Source organism: Giraffa tippelskirchi, chromosome 1, assembly GCF_054371585.1.
Source record: "Giraffa tippelskirchi isolate mGirTip1 chromosome 1, T2T-mGirTip1v1.2.pri, whole genome shotgun sequence".
In the NCBI taxonomy this organism is placed as follows: domain Eukaryota; kingdom Metazoa; phylum Chordata; class Mammalia; order Artiodactyla; family Giraffidae; genus Giraffa; species Giraffa tippelskirchi.
In genome coordinates this window covers 179,030,884-179,056,472 of record NC_137275.1, presented here as the reverse complement: position 1 = coordinate 179,056,472, position 25,589 = coordinate 179,030,884, and the positions used below count along the sequence as shown (strand labels likewise).

The following is a 25,589-nucleotide window of genomic DNA, read 5'->3' as shown; positions in this document are numbered from 1 at the left end:
GACTGAAGTGACTTAGCAGCAGCTTTTCCTCTATCTTCTATATCCACACCGTAAACAATGAGTTAGGATTCTTTCAGTTTCCTACTATTTTGTTTAGTGAGTTTATTTCTGATTCCATTTTTAATTTACCAATTCTTCATATATGCCTGCCTGTAATTATTTTCTATTGCTTCATCTAAAAAAAAAAAAGGAGGCTTAGATGAATCTTGCCAAAGTTTAGATTTGATCAAGTTTTAGTTTTCTCAATCAGATGTTCAGTTTGTCTGTGAAGAAGAGGGAAGGAATTATAATTATATGGATCTGCAAAGTAGGGGTGTTTTATTACACTGAAAATCTTTACCTACTCCATTAAAAGACCATTCCTATTGTCCCAGATTCTTACAACTACATTAAGAGTTCTGTATAAGCATCCCTAAACCATGTTAAGGCAATGGAGGTAGAAGGGGTGATGAGGTGGGTAAGAGAAAAAGATTTAATATTAAGACAGTATCATTTACTTCATTATTGATTCCTGCCTAAAAGATCACTGGCTAAAGGGAAAAATAATAAAAGTGTAGAATAATATCTGATGACATAATTTATTTGAAAACTGAGTCAGGTCTTCCTATATATTTGAAATTCCTCTACTATGATTACTATTAGCCACCCTAGAATGATTAGTATTCTTAGAGTATGTACTTTTCCCTGAATATCTGTAACTACAGACAGAATTACTATGTATTATATAATTGAAAGCTTGATTAGCTCATTATATTTTATTATATAATTTACTTATTTCTTGAACTTCTTAAATAGCTTACTGTTTGTATTATTTTTTAATCAAGGAAATGATCATTAGATTGGCTGTACAACATGTCAAGATTATACCTTTATTAGAGTGAAATCTGGCAGAAATACTCTCTTCCTCTAATTTTTAAAGAAATGAAACAATACATAAAAAGATGAATAAAAGCACACTTAATCATGTCTCTCAGTCCTCTTCCAATCCATTCCCACTCTGCTGAGGAAAGCCAGCATTAGTAGCCTAGGAACCTGGTATGTATTCTTTTACCTCATTCATCTTTGTTCATAAATATATGTATGCAAGTTTATATATAAAATACACAGAGCTCATTTTTTTTTAACTCAAGTAGAATCACTCTACAGACATTCATAATTTTCAAGACAAAATGTGTGTGCCTGTTAAATGGAATACCTAATTAGTCTATAATGAAAGAAGAGAATGCTTTATCTATTTTGTTTTAAATTAGATAAATTTGACACATTACAAATTTATCGCGAGCAGTGAGCGGCCGAGAGGAGATAGATACCCCATGTCCAAGGTCAAGAGCGGTGGCCATGAGGAGATACCCCATGTCCAAGGTCAGGAGCAGCGGCAGTGAGGAGATACCCCACGTCCAAGGTAAGGAGCAGCAGCTGTGCTTTGCTGGAACAGCCGTGAAGAGATACCCCACGTCCAAAGTAAGAGAAACCCCACTAAGACAGTAGGTGCTGACAGAGGGCATCAGAGGGCAGACAGACTGAAATAACAATCACAGAAAACTAACCAATCTAATCACATGGACCACAGCCTTGTCTAACTCAATGAAACTAAGCCATGCCATATAGGACCACCCAAGATGGTCAGGTCATGGTGGAGAGTTCTGACAAAATGTGGTCCACTGGAGAAGGGAACGGCAAACCACTGCAGTATTCTTGCCTTGAGAACCCCATGAACAGTATGAAAAGGCAAAAAGATAGGACACTGAAAGATGAACTCCCCAGGTGGGTAGGTGCCCAATATGCTACTGGATATCAGTGGAGAAATACCTCCAAAAAGAATGAAGGGACGGAGCCAAAGCAAAAACAACACCCAGTTGTGGATGTGACTGGTGATAGAAGCAAGGTCCTATGCTGTAAACAGTAATATTGCATAGGAAACTGGAATGTTAGGTCCATGAATCAAGGCAAATTGGAAGTGGTCAAACAGGAGATGGCAAGAGTGAATGTCGACATTCTAGGAATTAGTGAACTAAGATGGACTGGAATAGGTGAACTTAATGCAGATGACCATTATATCTACTACTGTGGGCAGGAATCCCTTAGAAGAAATGGAGTAGCCATCACAGTCAACAAGAGAGTCCAAAAGGCAGTACTTGGATGCAATCTCAAAAATGACAGAATGATCTCTGTTGGTTTCCAAGGCAAACCATTCAATATCACAATAATCCAGGTCTATGCCCTGACCAGTAATGCTGAAGAAGCTGAACGGTTCTATGAAGACCTACAAGACCTTCTAGAACTAACATCCCAAAAAGATGTCCTTTTCAGTATATGGGACTGGAATGCGAAAGTAGGAAGTCAACAAACACCTGGAGAAACAGGCAAATTTGGCCTTGGAGTACAGAATGAAGCAGGGCAAAGGCTAATAGAGTTCTGCCAAGAGAACGCAGTGGTCATAGCAAACACCCTCTTCCAACAACACAACAGAAGACTCTACACATGGACATCACCAGATGGTCAACATCGAAATCAGACTGATTATATTGTTTGCTGCCAAAGATGGAGAAGCTCTATACAGTCAGCAAAAACAAGACTGGGAGCAGACTGTGGTTCAGAGCATGAACTCCTTATTGCCAAATTCAGAATAAAGTGGGGAAAACCACTAGACCATTCAGGTATGACCTAAATCAAATCCCTTATGATTATATAGTGGAAGTGAGAAATAGATTTAAGGGAACAGATCTGATAGACAGAGTGTCTGATGAACTATGGATAGAGGTTCGTGACACTGTACAGGAGACAGGGATCAAGACCATCCTCAAGAAAAAGAAATGCAAAAAGGCAAAATGACTGCCTGCGGAGGCCTTACAAATAGCTGTGAAAAGAAGAGAAACAAAAAGCAAAAGAGAGAAGGAACGACATACTCATTTGAATGCAGAGTTCCAAAGAATAGCAAGGAGAGATATGAAAGCCTTCCTCAGTGATCAGTGCAAAAAAATAAAGGAAAACAATAAAATGGGAAAGACTAGAGATCTCTTCAAGATAATTAGAGATACCAAGGGAACATTTCATGCAAAGATGGGCACAATAAAGGACAGAAATGGTATGTACCTAACAGAAGCAGAAGATATTAAGAAGAGGTGGCAAGAATATACAGAAGAACTATACAAAAAAGGTCTTCATGACCCAGATAATCATGACGGTGTGATCACTCACCTAGAGCCAGACATCCTGGAATGTGAAGTCAAGTGGGCCTTAGCAAGCATCACTACGAACAAAGCTAGTGGAGGTGATGGAATTCCAGTTGAGCTATTTCAAATCCTAAAAGATGATGCTGTGAAAGTGCTACACTCAGTATGCCAGCAAATTTGGAAAACTAGGCAGTGGCCACCAGACTGGAAACGGTCAGTTTTCATTCCAATTCCAAAGAAAGGCAATGCCAAAGAATGCTCGAACTACCACACAATTGCACTCATCCCACATGCTAGTAAAGTAATGCTTAAAATTCTCCAAGCCAGGCTTCAGTAATACGTGAACGGCGAACTTCCAGATGCTCAAGCTGGTTTTAGAAAAGGCAGAGGAACCAGAGATCAAATTGCCAACATCTGCTGGATCATCGAATAAGCAAGAGAGTTCCAGAAAAGCATCTATTTCTGCTTTATTGACTATGCCAAAGCCTTTGACTGTGTGGATCACAATAAACTGTGGAAAATTCTGAAAGAGATGGGAATACCAGACCACCTGACCTGCCTCTTGAGACATCTGTATGCAGGTCAGGAAGCAACAGTTAGAACTGCACATGGAACAATAGACTGGTTCCAAATAGGAAAAGGAGTACGTCAAGGCTGTATATTGTCACAGTGCTTATTTAACTTATATGCAGAGTACATCATGAGAAACGCTGGGCTGGAAGAAACACAAGCTGGAATCAAGATTGCCAGGAGAAATATCAATAACCTCAGATATGCAGATGACACCACCCTTATGGCAGAAAGTGAAGAAGAACTAAAGAGCCTCTTGATGAAAGTGAAAGAGGAGAGTGAAAAAGTTGGCTTAAAGCTCAACATTCAGAAAACTAAGATCATGGCATCCAGTCCCATCAGTTCATGGCAAATAGATGGGGAAACAGTGGAAACAGTGGCTGACTTTATTTTTTCTGAGCTACAAAATCACTGCAGATGTGATTGCAGCAATGAAATTAAAAGACGCTTACTCTTTGGAAGCAAAGTTATGACCAACCTAGACAGCATAGTGAAAAGCAGAGACATTACTTTGTCAACAAAGGTCTGTCTATAGTCAAGGCTATGGTTTTTCCAGTGGTCATGTATGGATGTGAGAGTTGGATTATAAAGAAAGCTGAGCATAGAAGAATTGATGCTTTTGAACTGTGGTATTGGAATAGACTCTTGAGAGTCCTTTGGACTGCAAGGAGATCCAACCAGTCCATCCTAAAGTAAATCAGTCCTGAATATTTATTGGAAGGACTGATGCTGATGCTGAAACTCCAATAACTCTGGCCACCTGATGCAAAGAGCTGACTCATTTGAAAGACCCTGATGCTGGGAAAGATTGAGGGCAGGAGGAGCAGGGGACGAGAGGATGAGATGGTTGGATGGCATCACCGACTCAGTGGACATGGGTTTGGGTGGACTCCGGGAGCTGGTAATGGACAGGGAGGCCTGGCGTGCTGCGGTTCATGAGATTGCAAAGAGTTGGACAAGACTAAGCGACTGAACTGAACTGAATGTAATACTTGTCTTTGTCTGACTTACCTTGCTTAGCATAATGCTCAAGGTATATCCATGTTGTCACAAATGGCAGGATATCTTTCTTTCTCATAGGGCTGAATAATATCCCACTGCATATATATATCTTTCTTATCCACTCATCCACTGATGGACATTTGGGCTGTTTCCATACCCTGGCTATTGTGAATGATTCTGCAGTAAACATGGGTGTGCTATCTTGTCAAAACCCTGATTCCATTTCTTTTGGGCATATACTCAGAAGTGGAACTGCTGGATCATATGGTAGCTTTATTTTTAATTTTTTGAGGAATTTCTGTATTGTTTTCCACAGAGGCTGAACTAATTTACATTCTCACTGACAGTACATAAGGGGCTGCCTTTTCACCACATCTTCACAAGCACTTGCCTTTTTGATGGCCATTCTAACAGTTGTGAGGTATATCATATAATATAAGCAAACCAAATTCAAGAACACATCAAAAGGATTATACACCATGGCCAAGTGCAATGTATATATACCTGGATGCAAGAATGTTTCACCATATGCAAATCAGTAAGTATAATTCATTCAGTTCAGTTCAGTTGCTCAGTAGTGTCCGACTCTCTGTGACCCCATGAATCTCAGCACGCCAGGCCTCCCTGTCCATCACCAACTCCTGGAGTCTACCCAAAACCATGTCCATAGAGTTGGTGATGCTATCCAACCATCCCATCCTCTGTCGTCCCCCTCTCCTCCTGTCCCCAGTCCTTCCCAGCATTAGGGTCTTTTCCAATGAATCAACTCCTCGCATGAGGTAGCCAAAGTATTGGAGCTTCAGCTTCAACATCAGTCCCTCCAATGAATACCCAGGACTGATCTCCCCCAGGATGGACTGGTTGGATCTCCCTGCAGTCCAAGGGACTCTCAAGAGTCCTCTCCAACACCACAGTTCAAAAGCATCAATTCTTCAGCGCTCAGCCTTCTTCACCATCCAACTCTCACATCCATACATGACCACTGGAAAAACCATAGCCTTGACTAGACGGGTCTTTGTTGGCAAAGTAATGTCTTGGCTTTTAAATATGCTGTCTAGGTCGATCATAACCTTCCTTCCAAGGAGTAAGCTTCTTTTAATTTCATGGCTGCAATCACCATCAGCAGTGATCCTGGAGCCCAAAAAAACAAAGTCTGACACTGTTTCCACTGTTTCCCCATCTATTTCCCATGAAGTGATGGGACCAGATGCCATGATCTTAGTTTTCTGAACGTTGAGCTTTAAGCCAACTTTTTCACTCTCCTCTTTCACTTTCATCAAGAGGCTCTTTAGTTCTTCTTCACTTTCTATCATAAGGGTGGTGTCATCTGCATATCTGAGGTTATTGATATTTCTCCTGGCAATCTTGATTCCAGCTTGTGTTTCTTCCAGCCCAGCGTTTCTCATGATGTACTCTGCATATAAGTTAAATAAGCACAGTGACAATATACAGCCTTGACGTACTCCTTTTCCTATTTGGAACCAGTCTGTTCTTCCATGTCCAGTTCTAACTGTTGCTTCCTGACCTGCATACAGGTTTCTCAAGAGGCAGGTCAGATTGTCTGGTATTCCCATCTCTTTCAGAATTTTCCACAGTTTATTGTGATCCACACAGTCAAAGGCTTTGGCATAGTCAATAAAGCAGAAAGAAATGTTTTTCTGGAACTCTCTTGCTTTTTCGATGATCTAGCGGATGTTGGTAATTTGATCTCTGGTTCCTCTGCCTTTTCTAAAACCAGCTTGAACATCTGGAAGCTCATGGTTTACGTATTGCTGAAGCCTGGCTTGGAGAATTTTGAGCATTACTTTACTAGCATGTGAGATGAGTGCAATTGTGCGGTAGTTTGAGCATTTTGTGCATTGCCTTCCTTTGGGACTGAAATGAAAACTGACCTTTTCCACTCCTGTGGCCACTGCCTAGTTTTCCAGATTTGCTGGCATATCGAGTGTAGCACTTTCACAGCATCATCTTTTAGGATTTGAAATAGCTCAACTGGAATTCCATCACCTCCACTAGCTTTGTTCGTAGTGATGCTTGCTAAGGCCCACTTGACTTCACATTCCATTACATACCTCAAAATAACATAATAAAGATCACATATGATAAACCCACTGTTAACATTATAATTATTGAAGAAAAACTGAAAGGGTTTCTTCTAAGATCAGCCACCAGACAAAGTTGCCCACTCTCACCACCCCTATTCAGTTGTCACAGATAGTTGTCAGTTATCTGCGGGGGACTGGTTCTAGGAGCTCCTGTGGAAACTAAAATCCTTGGAAGCTCAAGTCCCTTGTATAAAATGGTATAGTTCAATAAATACAGTTGGCCCGTAGTATCCCTGGATGTGAAACCCATGGATATAGAGAGCTGACTGTACTGGAAGTCCTAGCTAGAGCAATTAGGTAAGACAAAGAAATAAAAGGCATTCAAATTGGAAAGAAAGGAGTAAAACTGTCATTATTTGCTGACAATACGATGTTATATGAAGAAAATCTCAAAGAATTAGTAAAAAACTCTTGGAACTCATCAATGATTAGTTTGTTAGTGGTAACTAATCAAGTGGCAGGTTACAAAATCAATTTATAGAAATCACTGGTATTCCTTCATACTAACGATGAAGTATCAGAAAAAGAAGTGAAGAAAGCTATCCCATTCCTAACAGCTTCCAAAATAATAGTAATAAACTCAGCCAAGGAAGTGGATCTGTACAGTGAAAACCAATTTTTCTGAAAAAAATAAGAGGACACAAACAAATGGAAAGACATCCATGTTTATGGATCAGAAGAGTGCTGTTTTTTCAAAGATGAGTAAACTAACAAAGATGATGTCCATAATTAAGGTTTTGAATACTTTCAGAGTTTGAAAATCTTTTCCAGTTGCTGTATTTTCTTTCACCGTGTACTGTTTAAGGGAGATGACCGGAACCCAATCAAAAAGTTGTATGGGATTTATCAAGTTCAGGGGAAGTGAACCTTAGCTTGTAATGCTTAATAAATAAAACTGCTAGTTTCCAAGTGTTAATGAGGATCTGACTTCCTTAATTTCATTTCCGAACTCATAGCTTAGACAACTAAGCTCCAGAATTTGTCCTTATTATCGGATTTAAAAGTTAAATTTAACTGCAAAGTGAGAACTAGAGTGAGTTAGATATTTAAGAAAATTCCCAGTGGCCTGCTGGCTCTATTTATCAAAGACTCATGTCTCAATGTGATTGCATTGAAGATTAAGTTCATTCCTAAGTCCCACAAAATTCTCAATAAAATACTAAAGTTTATTTATCTTTTCACTTTTAGAGCTGTTTGCTTTAGAGAGTGTACAAGGACAATCTTTCTCCTCTTTTGGTGGAAGTTGGGGGGTCTGGAAAAGGAACCATCTCTATCCTCTACAAACTTACTCTTCCATCTTTCATGAAAAATACATAAACCTGCTCTCAATCTGCTAGTTCTACTGAAAGTGACTAATACTAAGCCATGAGGCATGCACTATAGGGAGACTTGGGGAGGCTGGGGGAATTCATCAGGTTAGTCAGATATGACTAGAAAGGATACTATTCAGTTGAACTTCAAAATAAAGATTGGTCTCTTCTTCAGACTTTGTGTTAAATTATACTCCTTCAGTTAAAAATGTGGAACTTTTTCCCTGCTAAGGTTATTTCCATAAGGTTAAACGTAATTTTAACCACAAAAAGTTTACATATTCATTTATTAGGTGGTTTGGGAACAGTTCCAACGAATTATTAATGACTAATTCTGGGATTTACTCCTTGAACAATGAACACACATGAATTTTCACTCATATTATCATGAGTTTTACAAACACCCATCAAGAGATTAAGAGACCTCCAAGCACCGAAATCTACTTAACTTCCTAGGCAAGGTGTTCTGGTCTCCCATGTAAATAAGCATTTTATAAGCTTATTCAACTTTTTTTTAAATTAAGCAAAACAATCAATCCCAGCCATGACTCCTTCCTTCAACATTATGCTTAAATATTGAAATGCTGTGAAAAGTGAGAATAACAAATATATCTAACCTGATTTTCCTTATTCTCAATAAAGTCAGTTCAATAGTCAGGTGTCAGCAGAATCACATATTTAACTGAACGCATATATCAAACTATTAAAAGGAAATCAGTCCTGAATATTCATTGGAAGGACTGATGCTGAAGCTGAAACTGAAACTCCAATACTTGGGCCACCTGATGTGAAGAATTGGCTCATTTGAAAAGACCCTGATGCTGGGAAAGATTGAAGGTGGGAGAAGGGCACGATAGAGGATGAGATGGTTGGATGGTGTCACCGACTCAACGGACATGAGTTTGAGTAAGCTCAGGGAGTTGGTGATGGGACAGGGAAGCCTGGCATGCTGCAGTCCATGGCGCTGCAAAGAGTCAGACATGACTGAGCAACTGAACTGAACTGATTCTTATTTGGAAAATATTTTCTTCCATTTTATCATGTTAGTTGCTCAGTCATGTCTGACTCTTTGCAACCCCATGGAGTATATATAGCCCACCAGGTTCCTCTATATATAGAATTCTCCAGGTAAGAATACTGGAGTAGATAGCCATTCTCTTCTCCAGGGGATGTCCCTGAAACAGGGATCGAACTGGATCTCCCACACAGCAGCAGATTCTTTACTGTCTGAGCCAATGATATTTTAAATAAGTTTATTATCAAAGGTGTTTATTATATACACAATATCTGCACATTTAAGACTGAAACTTGAGAGGATATTCTGAGGAGGAGTTAAACTAACAACATCTAGACTGTCAGTAAGTGAATCTTCTCCACTTACTTTCATGAAGTACAGCATCATTTTACCTTTCAGACCTTCGGCAGAGCCTAACTTTACAATGTATATAGACAGTTTTAAATTCTCTTTTTATGTACAAGCTATCATCAAGACGACAGAATCTGGTATATTCAAATTTTAGATTCTTTCTACACTTCAGATTCTCTTCCTTTCGAAGTTACCAATAATGTAGGTTGACTTCTGAAGGCTTTGAGCCATCTTTCTACCCTTTACATTGTAAAACTCTGGAAGTTCACACCAATACTTTTATACAATAGTTAACAAGTGAAGAGCTTTTCCAAAATCACTGCAGATGGTGATTGTAGCAATGAAATTAAAAGACGCTTACTTCCTGGAAGGAAAGTTATGACCAACCTAGACAGCATATTAAAAAGCAGAGACATTACTTTGCCAACAAAGGTCCATCTAGTCAACACTATGGTTTTTCCAGCAGTCATGTATGGATGTAAGAGTTGGACTATAAAGAAAGATGAGCACCGAAGAATTGATGCTTTTGAACTGTGGTGTTGGAGAAGACTCTTAAGAGTCCCTTGGACTGCAAGGAGATCTAACCAGTCCATCCTAAAGGAGATCAGTCCTGGGTGTTCACTGGAAGGACTGATGCTGATGCTGAAACTCCAATACTTTGGCCACCTGATGCGAAGAGCTGGCTCATTTGAAAAGAAACTGATGCTGGGAAAGATTGAGGGCAGGAGGAGAAGGGGACGACAGAGGATGAGATGGTTGGATGGCATCACCGATTCAATGGACATGAGTTTGAGTAAACTCCAGGAGCTGGTGATGGACAGGGAGGCCCGGGGTGCTGCAGTTCATGGGGTCGCAGAGAGTCGGATACGCCTGGGCGACTGAACTGAACTGAAGAGCTTTCCAAGCAGAATTCAGGAGTCATAGCAAGAATATGAATATGACTCATGAGTTTTCATTAATAATTGTCTTTACACATTTAACTGGTTCTGTGGTATTACACAGATCCTGGTGTGGCAACAGGGGTGTAAAAAGTAAAGATGTAAGTTTCTTGATCTCCTTAATTTGTAAGAGGTTAGGGCATCTACAGTTACCTAGGGCTTCATAAATCCCAGTAGGTGGGAAGATGAAAATGACAAAGAAGGCTGGAGAACATCAGGGTCAGAGGGTCTTAGCCTTAAATAAGTCAAAGATATATACACAAAGAGGAAGGAGAAATGATTTAGAAGTAGTAGCAGCCAGTGACTCATTGGAAAAGACCTTGAAGCTTGGAAATGAGGGCAAGAGAAGAGGGTGGCAGAGGATGAGATGGTTCAATAACATCACTGATTCAATGGACATGAGTTTGAGCAAACTCCAGGAGTTGGTGAAGGACAGGGAAGCCCAGCACACTGCAGTTCATGGGTCACAAAGAGTTGGACATGACTTAGTGACCAAACAACAACAACGGCCAGTGAGAAACAGCTTGATCCTAATCAGCTTAATTCAGAGGTATGTGGGTCAAGAAAGAATGAGCAGCAAGAATTTGAGAAGGCTGCAGGGGAAACAATATTTTCTGTGGCGGGCCAGGTTTCAAGACAGATTTAAAGCAAGTGTGGGATTAGCTGAATAGTTTCAGCAATCTGGGGCCAGAAAGAAACTGCTTCCAAGTGAATCCTCATGAAGAGCTTCTGGGACAGTGGAAGGATTTTTAAGTTTCTTCAGAAAAAGTCAGTGGAGGACCTCCCTGCTGGTAATGTGGATAGGAATTTGCCTGCCAATGTAGGGCACATGGGTTCAATCCTTGGTCCAGAAAGATACCACATGCCATACAGCAACTAAGCCCATGAGCCACAACTATGGAGCCTGAGGTCTAGAATCCACAAGTCGCAACTACTGAGCCCAAGTTGCCGCAACTACTGAAGCTCGTGTGCCTAGAGCCTATGTTCCACAATAAGAGAAGACACTGCAATGAGAAGCCTGAGTACTATACCTAGAGAGTAGCCCCCCACTTCACAACTAGAGAAAGCCTGCATGCAGCAACGAAGACCTAGTGCAGACAAAAACAAAAAGTCAGTAAAGCTCAGGTTTGATGGGGCTCCAAGGGAATCCTATACCAGGTGGGCAGGCTGAGAAAAGATCAATTCATATCCAGAACTTGCACCATGTTAATTAAAACAAAACAAAACAAAACAAAACACAATGGCAGATCTTTGCAGATTTAGGGTTAAAGGTGATGCCTTCTCTGAAGCCAGCCACAGTCTAACCCTATCTTAAAAATGTATAATAACTGGGGTTATTAATCCTCAAGGCCATTTTAGACAAGGAGTTTAACATACATTAGAGGCCAAAATTAAGAAGTTAAGCAGAATGAGCTACAGATTTAATCATAGCTAATTACATAATCTTTAACAAACCATTCTTAACTGTTCTGTACTGTGCTTTCCTATTTAAAAAAAACTGCTGATGACAATGTCTGAGCCTCTTCCGTTATCACAGACAATTAGACCATGTTTCTAAGAGCTCTTTGGAAGAAAGAAGTTAAAAAATATGCTTTTAAACCTAACTGCCAAACTAGAAAATCTTGTTAAGAAATTGTAATTGACAACTTAATGCAGAGAACAACAGAATAAATCTAAGACAACTCAAAATTTACTATTTTTAAGAGTTAGTAAATATTGAAAAATAAGTTTAAAACTACTTTGGAATGAAATGACAACGCCCATCTCTACACTTTGCCTTGAGACTCATAGTCAACCTCACTAGGGCCTAAGAAATAAAAATTGAAACAGTAAGATATCATTTTCTCCTTATCTGAATGTCCAAAAAATTTAAAGACTGATTACAATTAGGGTTGAGAGTACTTTCAGACACTGCTAGCAGATGGATACACTGGTTTAATCTTTTAGAAGAGTAATCTGGCAATATTTATGCAGATATACTCTGATGGCCAAAAGTGAAGAGGAACTAAAGAGCCTCTTAATGAGGGTTAAACAGGAGAGTGAAAAAGCTGGCTTGAAACTCAGAAAAAAAAAAAAAAAGATCATGGCATCTGGTTCCATCAATTTGTGGAAAACAGAAGGGGAAAAAGTGGAAGCAGTGACAGCTTTTATTTTCTCAGGCTCCAAAATCACTGCAGACAGTGACTGCAGCCATGAAATTAAAAGATGTTTGCTCCTTGGAAGGAAAATTATGACAAGCCTAGACAGCATATTAAAAATCAGACACATCACTTTGCTGACAAGGGTCCATATAGTCAAAGTTATGGTTTTTCCAGTAGTCATGTACAGATATGACAGTTGGACTATCAAGAAGGCTGAGCACTGAAGAACTGATCCTTTCAAATTGTGGTGCTGGAGAAGACTCTTGAGGATCCCTTGTACAGCAAGGAGATCAAACCAGTAAATCCTAAAGGAAATCAACCCTGAATATTCATTGGATGGACTGTTGCTAAAGCTCCAATACTTTGGTCACCTGATGTGAAGAGTTGATTTATTGGAAAAGACCCTGATGCTGGGAAAGATTGAAAGAGGAAAAGGGGCTGACAGAGGATGAGATGGTTAGATAGCATCACCAACTCAATGGACATGAATCTGAGCAAACTCAGGGAGATAGTGGAGCACAGACGAGCCTGGCATGCTACTGTCCATGGAGTCACAAAGAGTTGGACACGACTTAGTGACTGAACAACAAATGTATATATCCTTTAATAATACAATTCCATTTAGAATACGACTTACTGAAATATTCTTACATGAATGAAGAGATATAAAAAGATGGCAAAAAGATGTTTACAGCAGCACTGTTTGCTTAAAAAAATCTAAATGTATTGGTAGAGAAATAGCTGGGTAACTGGTAAAAATGGAATAAAGGTTAGCCATGAGAAAGATAGCCTTTATGAACTGATACAGAGACATATTCATAAAGAATTAACTGGAAAAAAATTAACTTACCAGACAGTGACCCTATTTTTGTTTATAAAAGCCCTTTAGAAACTACAATCAATAACTGTTATATTATTTACATAAGAAACACATATACCAAACATTTACCCCAACAGACAGTCATATTAATGTTTTAAGCAAAAGGCTCTAGGTATAATTCAATATATGCAAAATTTTAAAAATATTCATGCTTTGTATCATGTCTTTGGGAAGAACAAATTAAAGGAAAAGGTTCCTACTTTTTGTGAGGGCATACTTAATTCTATAGCCCTTTTGGCCGAAATTGTGACTAAAACCCCACAGACATTTATAATATGACACAAAATGACATCTAAAATAACAATGTGCTAAAATTCAGTGTGCTACAAGTAACTGAAATGTCTTCTAAGTTACTTCCGTCTTTTTAAATCTAATGAAAGATCTAAGATAAGCAGATTTAAAGTGTTGGTGGCTTGTCTTTCTTGAATGAGACTATTGTACCACCAAGAGCCATCAATAAGCAGGCTTCATGCAGACCTTTGTATACAACCGTTAAGTATTTATACATATGTATTTCATATAACTATGAATAGATGCATAAATTTTACATGTTTTTTATTACATACCTCTTTAATTTGAACCTTTACTTTGACAAACACATTATGCCAAAGAGGCTAGCACAGGTTTACAGTTTTTGTTGATGCTGCTTCTGGATGAATCATTCAGTAGGATCCCTATCCTCAGATATTATAGTACTGATTTACATGATCTGTGGCCAAAGGGACATTGACTATTATTATACACAGAGCAGAGTAAACATTCTTTTAAGTAGGCTGGCAGATGGTTACAAATTGGCATGATGCCCCCAAAGCCTGACAAATTAGTCATTTGCTAGATACTCACATCAGCATAGTGGCCTATCATATCACATCGGTCACAGCGTTTTCTCCAGGAAGCTCTTTCAAGACATCTGTGAGTGGAAGACATAGGCAAAGAACAGCCTAAGCAAAAGCGGGCTGGACAGGCATACTGGAGGTGTCCTCTCTCGGAACAGAGGCAGCAGGGGCGGACTTTCTACGTGGCAGACAAACAAAAAAATCTCTTTAGCAAAATATTTCAGTCTCAAATAGAATATTTCTTTTTCAGTATAACTGCTTACAAAATTATTTCCATTTGGGAACCCAATGAAGGTCAAATCAAACATAATTGTAAAATCAAACAAAATATCTTAAGTCAGAGTATTAACAAAAACCACCTGTATTCTGTGGTTGCCACAAAGGCTTAGTCCGCATGTATACTATTAGCTGGCATCTATTCTTATACCTTGTTTTGTAGAACACTGACAAAGTTGAATGTACCTAAGATGGAAAGTAGCATGATGAGGATCTGGAAGTCATAGGGGAAAGACACAGAAAGAGGTTGCTTTGCCTGAAGAAACAAAGATAAAATAGGAAACAAGAGAGCCACCTCAAATACCTGAAAGACAATCATTTGGAAGAGGGAGTAGATAAGGGATGAAATATTTGTTAAGGGCTCACTAAGTGTCAAGAAATGTCTAAGAGTTCGGTGTTATTTCAAAGGTTAATGTATCTGCTGAACATAATTTACATTGATAAACATTTACAGATGCCTAAAATTATAATTTTCTAGCAATGAAAATTATCCCACAATGAAACAAGCTGTGTCATAAAGTAGAAGACTTAGAACTAAAAACGAGTCCAAGAATCAATCTGATTCAACCTTCTCATTTTATAGAAAAGAAAAGAGAAGCACAAAAGGTGAAATGATTTGCCTAAGGTTGTATAACTACTAATGGGATACTGAAATTGATTCTGGCTGTAGATTTATTATCCTTTACTACTACTCGGAAATAGATGGAGAAACAGTGGAAACAGTGTCAAGACTTTATTTTTTGGGGCTCCAAAATCACTGCAGCTGGTGATTGCAGCCATGAAATTAAAAGACGTTTACTCCTTGGAAGGAAAGTTATGACCAACCTAGATAGCATATTAAAAAGCAGAGACATTACTTTGCCAACAAAGGTCCGTCTAGTCAAGGCTATGGTTTTTCCAGTAGTCATGTATGGATGTGAGAGTTGGACTGTGAAGAAAGCTGAGCGCCAAAGAACTGATGCTTTTGAACTGTGGTGCTGGAGAAGACTCTTGAGAGTCCCTTGGACTGCAAGAAGATCCAACCAGTCCATCCTAAAGGAGATCACTCCTGGTCGTTCATTGGAAGGACTGATGTTGAAGCTGAAACTCCAATACTTTGGCCTCCTCATGCGAAGAGCTGACTCACTGGAAAAAGACCTTGATGCTGGGAAAGATTGGGGACAGGAGGAGAAGGGGATGGCAGAGGATGAGATGGTTGGATGACATCATCGATTCGATGGACATGAGTTTGGGTAAACTCCGGGAGTTGGTGATGGACAGGGAGGCCTGGCGTGCTGCGATTCATGGGGTCACAAAGAGTCGGACACAACTGAGCAACTGAACTGACCGAACTGACTACTACTCGAGGCTGTGACCTACACGAACATTTAACATGAAACGTAACCCATATATTACATAACATTTTAATTAGAAGGTATTAAGGGTTCCAACCCTACTATTTTAACAATATGGAAAGAAACATTTATTTCACATACTTGTGGGAAGGGGCAGTTTTTTGACAAATGGCCACATTTGTCACAATTTCTACAGGTAACATTTTTGTTGGCTGTATAGTATCGATGGGTCCATCTTCCAGATGATCTTTTATTACCTATCTGTGCCTAAGGGAAAAAAAGATCAAGATTATTTCACTCTGTTCAACAGAATTAACAATCATAATTTGTTCAATTTAGAAGCTAGCAACAGGGAACTTTATGTTCTTAAAGGAGTTAGAAAAATTTAAAAGAGTACCATGAAAACAACTCTACTTTTTGTTTGCCCATCTCTTGTATTATTTTACACTTCTCCATATGATTCCATTTCTTTTTTATCTTTCTCTGCTATAGTTCAAGTCTAGTAAGGGCGCTGATGCATCATTTAGACATTACAGTGGCATTCAGAGTCAAAGATTTTGCTGACATATATCTGAATGTATACCACATTTTTCTGAATGAGAAGCTTGCTTAAATTTTTAGTTAAGGGTTGGTGTTTTTTATGATTTTGTCCTTTACAAAGTTATAAAATCACACAGCCACCAAATACATTCCTTCTTTTGAACAGCCCAGGGTTAATCCCTACAAACTGGATTTTAACTTCTAAGAGAGGAAAAGATAAGATCCTCCTCCTAGAGTCCTTTTAAGATCCATTCTTCCTACAATGATACAATTCTAGATGTCCCATATCCTAGCCAAAATCCAGTATCATGCAAGAGAGTATTAGCAAAACATATCATATGGAGTATCTAAAGAGGAAAAACTAAATGTCAACCATGCTTTTATCTTGTTTGGTTTAATTTTTGGAAAAAAGTTCATGTTTCACTTATTATCCTACTGAATTAGCCAAGTAGGTCTCAAAAGGAGACACAATGTAATTATCTCTTAAAACTTTCCTTATACCAAATTGTAAAATTATTCTCTTTTCTAGCCATCTGTCACAATTAAGGCTAATAATTGAGAAAGACAAACACCTGCCACATCCTAAATATAGACTAACCATTTCCTTACACTGAAGAAGCAGTTATTTCCGGTGTTGATCTTTAGTGGTACCAGGCAAAATGGGTTGAGAGGACTCATCACAGCAGAGAAGAAGCAAAAGGGAAAGGGGACTAAATCATTATGGCAATTAACTGACTGGAGAAAATCAGGGCTTAACCATACATCTGAAAAATTCAACCACCCATAAACTAAAATTAAAATTAAACTTTTTCTTACAAGAACTTGGACTGCTGCTATGTTTAAAAAGCTTATTAAGTCATCACAATGAAGTGAAAGGAAACTACGAATCAAAGGAAATTATTAATCTATTATTCATAACTTTGATTTTACCTCAATGTCTTTGTCACTGATGAACCAGTTCACATCATCTTCTCCTACAAAACAAATAAAACATGTTACTCAATCTTTACACCTTTAAAACACTTGATTGACAATTTATTGAAACACTTGATTGACAAATTCTTCAATTTGTTAGTACTGATATTGAACTACAAAGGTGTACTGAGAAATGTAAATCCCTTAACATCTTGACTCTGTTACTACCTCTGTGGCTCTGAAAATACTTAACCTCTCTTAATCTCAGTTTCCTTACCTATGAAATGGGAGTAACAGTATTTTCCCTGTATAGTATACCTAAAAAATCAGATGAGATGTGCGAATCAGATGAGATATGTGAAAATGCTTTGATCATCATCAAACTGTAAATCTCTGAAGGGACCAAAAACCCAACAGCAGGTGCAAAAAAGAAATCTTATCTTAACTTCCCTTATCTGACTAAAGCCTGTTTCATGAGCTAGCTGCCACAGCCCCTTTCCCCAACTCAGAGGTCTCTAATCAGGAAAGTCACTCACCGTGGGTACCAGGACACTCCTCCAAAATTGTGTAAAGAAGCACATCACAACCTTCTATCTTCGGAAGCTCTAAATTCTCCCTTCTGTTAAGTTGGTATACAAACTTTTACCCTTCAGCAAGTTATTCATTACTGAGTGCTTTCACCTTTGGTATTTTCTCCTGTTACTCTCTCTACTGTCAGTTAATTCGCAGGCCTCCCCACCATTCAGACCCAAGTAGGTAGAAGAAAGGTTTTTCCTTCCAATATCAGTATTAACTGTGTCCACCAGCTTCTCATTGTAGTTGACTTCCATTGTAACATTTTAAAAAGTTGGACTATGAATATTATCTCATGATTAGATCTAGGAATTTAGCACTGTATTTTACAACATCAAAAATAGTGAAATAAGAGAGGTCAAATATCTAGCAGCCAGTGATTGGTTTAAAAATACAACTATAAAAACCTAAAGGGGTGGGGAGCTCTACCTTTTCCTTTATCAGCTGTTTTCTTCTCCTTGCACTGCCCCTTTACAAACTTGCAAATGGCTGCTATTCCCTTGGCCCACCCATGGCCAAGGAGGAAGGGACATAAGACTAATGCAGAAGCTAAGGTGTCAACAAAGGACTGAAAGATTTTTTCTTCCCCTAAAGCAAAGTTAAGATTTCCTCCTTTCTCCTATCAACCCTTCTTCTCTATCTCAAAAAAAAAAAAACAAACAAAAAACTGAGCTTGCCTCTTCTTTGAAAGGAATTCTGAATGAAGAGACATGAAGTAATCTACATTTTCCCAGGTCTACCAGAAGAAAAGTGTCTAGAGATAGTGGAGAATACATTAAATAGCCGCAGCTTCTATTCTTTCATCATCACCATCCATGCTATTATTCTTTCATTCAAAGGATTCATCTAAGGAGCATACTCTGCTGTAACTTTCAAAGCTGCCCTTTGTATCTCAATGTCCTTCATCATTAAAACTCAAAATGACCATTAAAAATCACTAATTACAAAACTGACTTAATACTGTCCTTAAAAAAATGAACTCCTAAACCAAGGAAATGCAAAATAGCAACTGTTATTCAATCCCAAACCCCAATAAATTTACACATGAAGAGAGAATATTGAAAAAAGGGAAGGTTTATGAGAGCGATCAGCTCCATTTAGATTGTTTTAACATACCCGCGGAATTCAACAATATCTAGGTTATATACTAACTCCTCCTCAACAAGCTACAGAATATTCTTACCGTAGAAAATTTGTCAACAAGTACACAAAATAGGCTTAAGTTACAAATGAAATCAGACTTCTTGGTGGTAAATGAAGTAAAGACATCACCAGGAACATACAAGTCGACTCTTGGCCCTACTCATGGCTCAGTTTTGATTCTATCCTGGTAATGACAGCTGACTCTTATTCCTACCCTGTTTGCTTCTTAACCTCAAATACAAACCTAATGGAAGCTTTTTCTAAGGGCAACTCACTAGAACTTCCACAAGCAGCCATTCTCCACTTCATTAAATTTTTGGTACAGATTTTGTCAGAAACCTGGATTCCAGTCTTAACCCTCTCTCTTATTTGTTATGTGCCAAAGGGCAGGTTATTTATCCTCTCTGGGTCTGTTTAATAATGAAATGGATTAAGTGGTATCTATGGTACCTTCTAGCATGGACTTTCTGTGATTCTATCAACTTTTCATTCATTACTAGAATCAAATACACTATTACTTAAGCCTACATAACCTAAATCCTCCAGACTTTTGCAACCAACTCAGTGTCTTGCCTTAAAGACAATGTCCCACAAGGTCAAGGAGCACCCATCTTCTCTGTGTGTACTGCCACCACCACAGAATATGAAATGGGATTGCCCTAAAGTGTAAAATTAGGACTGTCCTAAAGATGCCTAATTTCGACTCTTACCTGTTAGCCTTGTCTTGCTAAGATCCAGGACTATGATTCTTTTCAGACTTTAGAATTATAATCAAAGCAATAGCTGGTAACTCTGTCTTTGCATTAAATTAGCTCAGTTTAACAAACATGTATTGAAAGGGTACAATAAGCAAGGTGCTATAGGGTAAACAAAAATGAGTAAGAGCTTGTAACCTAGTTACAAGCTGAGTGCTGAAGAATTGATGCTTTTGAACTGTGGTGTTGGAGAAGACTCTTGAGAGTCCCTTGGACTGCAAGGAGATCCAACCAGTCCATCCTAAAGGAAATCAGTCCTGAATATTTATTGGAAGGACTGACGCTGAAGCTGAAACTCCAATACTTTGGCCACCTGATGCGAACTGACTCATTGGAAAAGACCCTGATGTTGGGAAAGACTGAAGGCAGGAGGAGAAGGGGACGACAGAGGATGAGATGGTTGGATGGCATTACCGACTCAATGGACATGAGTTTGAGTAAGCTCCGGGAGTTGGTGATGGACAGGGAAGCCTGGCGTGCTGCAGTCCATGGGGTCACAAAGAGTTGGACACAACTGAGCAACTGAACTAAACTGAACTGATTTACAATGCTGTGATTTCTGCTGCACAGCAAAGTGAATAATCACTTCCATGTGTGTGTATTTATCTCCTCTCTTTTTTAGATCCTTTTCCTATATAGATTACAGAGTACTGAGTAGAGTTCCCTGTGCTATACAGTAAGTCCTTATTAGTTATCTATTTTATATAGTGTCTGTATATCTCAATCCCAAGCTCCCAAATTATCCCTCCCTCTACTGTCCTCCTTGGTAACCATAAATTTGTTTTCTACAGCTGTGACTCCTTCTGTTTTGTATATAGGTTCATTTGTACCATTTTTTAAGATTTCACAAGTAAGTGATATCCTATCCTATGATATTTATTTGTCTTTGACTTGCTTCACTTAGTATGATAATCTCTAGGTCCATCCATGTCACTGCAAATGGCATTATTTCATTCATTTTTACGGTTGAGTAATATTCCATTGTATATATGTATCGTATCTTCTTTACCCATTCATCTGTCGATGGACGTTTTGCTTGCTTTCATGTCTTGGCTATTGTAAACAGTGTTCCAATGAACATCTGAGGTGCATGTAACCTTTTGAATTGTTTTTTTCCTGCATGTATGCCCAGAAGTAGGATTGCTGGATCATATGGTAGTTCTATTTTTAGTTTCTATTAGGAATCTCCATCATGTTCTCCGTAGTGGTTGTACCAGTTTTGAAACTGTCAAAGTCTTTTAAATTTTAACCTTAGAATGGGTGTGAAGTAGTATTCATTATGACTTTAATGGGCATTACACTGATGAATACTGTGAATAAAAACAGTTTTGTTGCCTCTTTCCTAACCTGCATGCCTTTTGTTTCTTTTTTTCACCTCACTGTATTATACAGGACCTCCATTACGATACTCAATATCAGTGGTGACAGGAAATAATCTCTGCTTTGTTCCCAACTATAGGGAAAAAATATATTTTTTCATAATCAAGCATTCTGTTTTGCTGTAGATCTTTCAAAACAGGTTTAGGAAATTCCTTTCTATTCCTAGTTTCCTGGGATTTTAATATGAATATGTGCTGAAATCTATCAGTACCTTATCTCCATCAACTGAGATAGCCCATGGCTTTTCCCCCTCTTTCTCTTAATATGGTAAACTACAGTGATTTCATTTTCAAATATTAAACCAATCTTGTATTCTGGGATTAACTCCACTTGGTTAGGATGTATTATTCTTTAAAATGTATTGGAGAATTCAATTTGCTATTATTTTATTAAGAATTTTTACATCTGTGTTTGTGAAGGATATTGATTTATACTTTTCTTAAAATGTCTGGTTTTGACATTGATATAAAACTAGCCTCACAAGAGTTCAGAAGTGTTGGGAAGAGTTGGTATTAATTTTTCCTTAAATATCTGATAGAATTCACCCCTGAAGTCATCCAGGTTGGAGTTTTCCTTGTTTGTGAGTCAAGAGTTTTACTTGTAGAAGGTTTTAAAAGAGCAATTCTACTTTTCTTTTTTTTTTTTAGTAGATATGGAGCCATTCACATTTTCAGTTTCTTCTTGGGCCAGTTTTGATAATTTGTGACTTTCGAAAAATTTGTCTATTACTTCTAAATTGCTGAAATTATTGGCTTTAATTTGTCCGTAATAGTCTCTTGCTCTTTTTCTTTGAATAATCTAATTTGTACTTATGCCCATCTAGTAAAATTTTAATCTCAAATATATATTTCAGTTCTAGAAGTTCCATTTGTTTCTTTTTTTTTTTATACCTTTCATTTCTCTTATTACATTTCTCTCTTCCTTTAAATTTCAGAGTGCATTTTTAACAGCTGTTTTAAAGTCCCTGCTGCTAATTTCATATTCTCTGTCACTTCTAGGTTTGTATCACTTGACTGATTTTTCTCCTGGTTATGAGTGACATTTTCCTGCTTTCTTAATGCCTAGTAATTCCCCCCCCCACCCCATGGATGCTACTAAGGTACACTGTTGAGTGTCTTGATTTTGTTTTCTTACTTTAAAAAGTGTGAGACTCTGTTCTGACAAGCAGTTAAGCAACCTCTAGATCAGGTCATCCTTTTGAGACTTTTAAAGCTTTGCTAGGGTGGTCCAGAGTAGCTTTTACTTAGGGTTAGAGTTTGAGTTAGCTCCAGGAGTTGGTGATAGACATGGAAGCCTGGTATGCTGAAGTCCATGAAGTCGCAGAGTCAGACACGACTGAGCGACTGAACTGAACTAAACTGAAGCCCCACTACTAAGATATATCTTCTGGGGTCTCTATTGAATGTCTTGGGTGTTCAATACTGTCCAATCTGGCAAGTAAGAATTCAGGTAAGTTCTGGGAATTGTTTGGTAAGTTCTAGGAATTCCAGTCTCCAGTACTCTGCTCCACAAATTACAGCTTCTTTAGCCTCTCTGAACTCTGATTTCTGTCTTCTCCTCTTAATGAGATGGCCACTATGCCTGGGTTCCCTTAGTATCACAATGCAGGTTGATTGTAGGGTGTATCTCATTCATTTCCACATTCTCAAGAATCATGGTCCCGTACTGCCTGTTGTTCAATGTATGAAAATGTGTTAATTTATCTGTAGTTAAGTCAAACCACTAAAATTTTTCATTTCATTTTTTGGCTTCAAACTATTATGTATTTCAGCTCTGTAATTTTCCGTTGCTTCATTTTTATATCTTCCATTTCTCTTATTATATGCTTCTTTCCCTTTAAACTTCTGCCATATTTATAATGTGTTTTAAAGTCCTCGTCTGCTAATTTCATCATCTCTTGCCAGGAGGGGAAGTCTGGTGTAAGTTAACAAAATACGGCTGGAAGCAAACATCTCAAGTAGGATTTTAACAGGTGATGAAGGACACAAGTAAAAAGAAAAGGCACAAGCAACAGTAAAAGGATACAGGAAACAATACAGTGTGACTGGAACAAAGTGCAGTGAAGTCGCTCAGTCGTGTCCAACACTTTGCAACCCCATGGACTGTAGCCTAACAGGCTCCTCTGTCCATGGAATTTTCCAGCCAAGAGTACTGGAGTGGGTTGCCATTTCCTTCTCCAGGGGATCTTCCCGACCCAGGGATTGAATTCAGGTCTCCTGCATTACAGGCAGACACTTTACCATCTGAGTCACCTGGGAAGCCTGGAACAAAGGGTGTGATAATTCCTTTACTAAGAATTTTCACCTTTTTATACATACAAATATTGAGCATTAAAATATTATTACTTACAGGAAGCTTTTCATTTCATTTTCACCTTTAACACATATGAGGACTTATGAATGTTAAATCTATTCTTCCAACTAAGAAATTTTCTATGTCCTTCCTTCTTTAACTTTAAAAGTCTTGACTTTCTACTGTGTGGAGCGATCCAAGAAACAGTACAACAGGTCTCTTTCTGCCAGAGTAGTACTCTTGAAAGCAGAGATAGTCCAACAGCATTACAGGGTGTTTTTGTATTTCCTGTCTTCTGAAACAACCTTCAAAACAAAAAGGCAAACCCCAAAGAAAAGTGAACCCATAACCTTACACATTTTACACATTTTCTATTTCTGGAACCATTCTGCTATCTTTATTCTTCCCTCCCTCCTTTCTCTCCTTCCTTCTCTCTTTTTCTCTCATGCATAAAGATAAACATCTTTCCTATTTATATGGGGATGGTGACTCACTGTCTGTAAAATTTGTTTTAAATACATATTATACCTTCAGAACAATCCTGTAAGTATGGTCAACATAAATATTCATTTTTTAAGTGTGTGCTTGCTACAAAAAACAGCAGTTACTGCTTTTGTGATATGTAGTGCTAATGTAGCTATTTTTACCCATAAGAGTATACTCAAGTTTTCAAAGGATCTAAGGAAGAGTTTGGGCTAAATTTCTGAGGAGTAAAGCCAATTCATGCTTCACTTCAATTATACCTAGCCTGCCTAAATTCTGATGGGCGGGAATAGGTGAAGATCATTTCTGTGCTGAGGAAGCAGCCACAATTATAGAGCTGGTTCTCTCTCTCTCTTTTTTGTTTTTACAAAAGTTAAGATTTGTTAAAGTAGGAGTTAGTAAAACGTTTTTCCAAAGATCACCAAAGATTACTAAAGATTTCAGTTCAGCATATCCAGTTGGTTATTTTCAGTGCAGGAGCCAGGCACTAAGAAAAATCTTTCCTTGAGTCTAATATCCTATATAGTCCCTTCTTATATGGAAGCCCAAAGTGCCTTACATAAAAAAATTCTAGAAATCCTAATTTCTAACATCTAAAATTTTAAGTCTCATTACAGTTCAGTGAAAAGGTATATGTTTATGATTTTCTCTGCAAACAGTGGACCTGAATTTAATATTCAGCAAAGAAGATATAAAAACTTACCCTGCCACTACTAATGATTTAAGAATGTAAAATGCAACTTTCCTCAAAGTGTAAAATGTTTTCATTTAATGTAGTGTCAAGTTAATTCTGAACATATATTCACTGAAAATTCCTCATGTAAAAGACAATGTAGGAGACAGAAAGATGACTAAGATATGGTGCTTGCCTTCAAGGAACTTATCATGTATCTCTGGGCTGAAGAATCCAAAAAGCATTACTGTGTTCGGTAAATAACCACAATCATCTCATTTTTAAAAATACAGGATGATTTAATTAACATCAAGTCTTTAAAAGATTGACATGGAAGTCACTCAGTCGTGTCTGACTCTGCCGACCCCAAGAACTGTAGCCCTCCAGGTTCCCCTGTCCATTGAATTCTTCCGGCTGGAGTTGGTTGCCATTCCCTTCTCCAGGGGATCTTTCTGACCCAGGGATTGAACCTGAGGCTCCTGCATTGGCAGGCAGATTCTTTACCATCTGAGCCACCAGAGAAGCCCCCAAATAGACTGAAAGTCCTCTATATTTGGGGTATGTGTTATTTAACAAGAAATACTGAATTCCACCAATTATCAATTAATTACCTTATGATGACTGCATCATCAAAATAGTCTTCATACAATACTAAGCATTTAAGTTCTCTAGCAACTGTTTTTTCTCCAAATATCTGTGAGTCTACAGACAGGCTCACAGATGGGGGCTGGGAAAAAAGAAACAATGGTTGCTATGTATCTGCAATCCCTAAGGAACCAAGATTTTGGGCCTTCTCAACACCTTTTCTCCCTTGAAGTACATAGCCCAAACTATGACTCATATGGCATCGCATTATTCAACTGGATATGCTGAACTGAAATCTTCTATAATCTTTGGTGATCTC

General features: G+C 38.3%; 1 protein-coding gene across 6 annotated transcripts in view; it reads right to left on the bottom strand.

Moving 5' to 3' along the window:
• ZCCHC7 (zinc finger CCHC-type containing 7) overlaps positions 1-25,589 on the bottom strand; it is a 240,347-nt gene that overhangs the window by 44,523 nt on the left and 170,235 nt on the right. For all 6 annotated transcript variants that reach the window (XM_081510583.1, XM_081510591.1, XM_081510601.1 and 3 more), the window contains 3 exons: positions 17,402-17,445; positions 16,073-16,198; positions 14,329-14,499 (listed from right to left, as the gene is read on the bottom strand). In XM_081510583.1, coding sequence (XP_081366709.1) covers positions 14,329-14,499; positions 16,073-16,198; positions 17,402-17,445 — 341 coding nt within the window. The remainder of the gene's footprint in view (positions 1-14,328; positions 14,500-16,072; positions 16,199-17,401; positions 17,446-25,589) is intronic.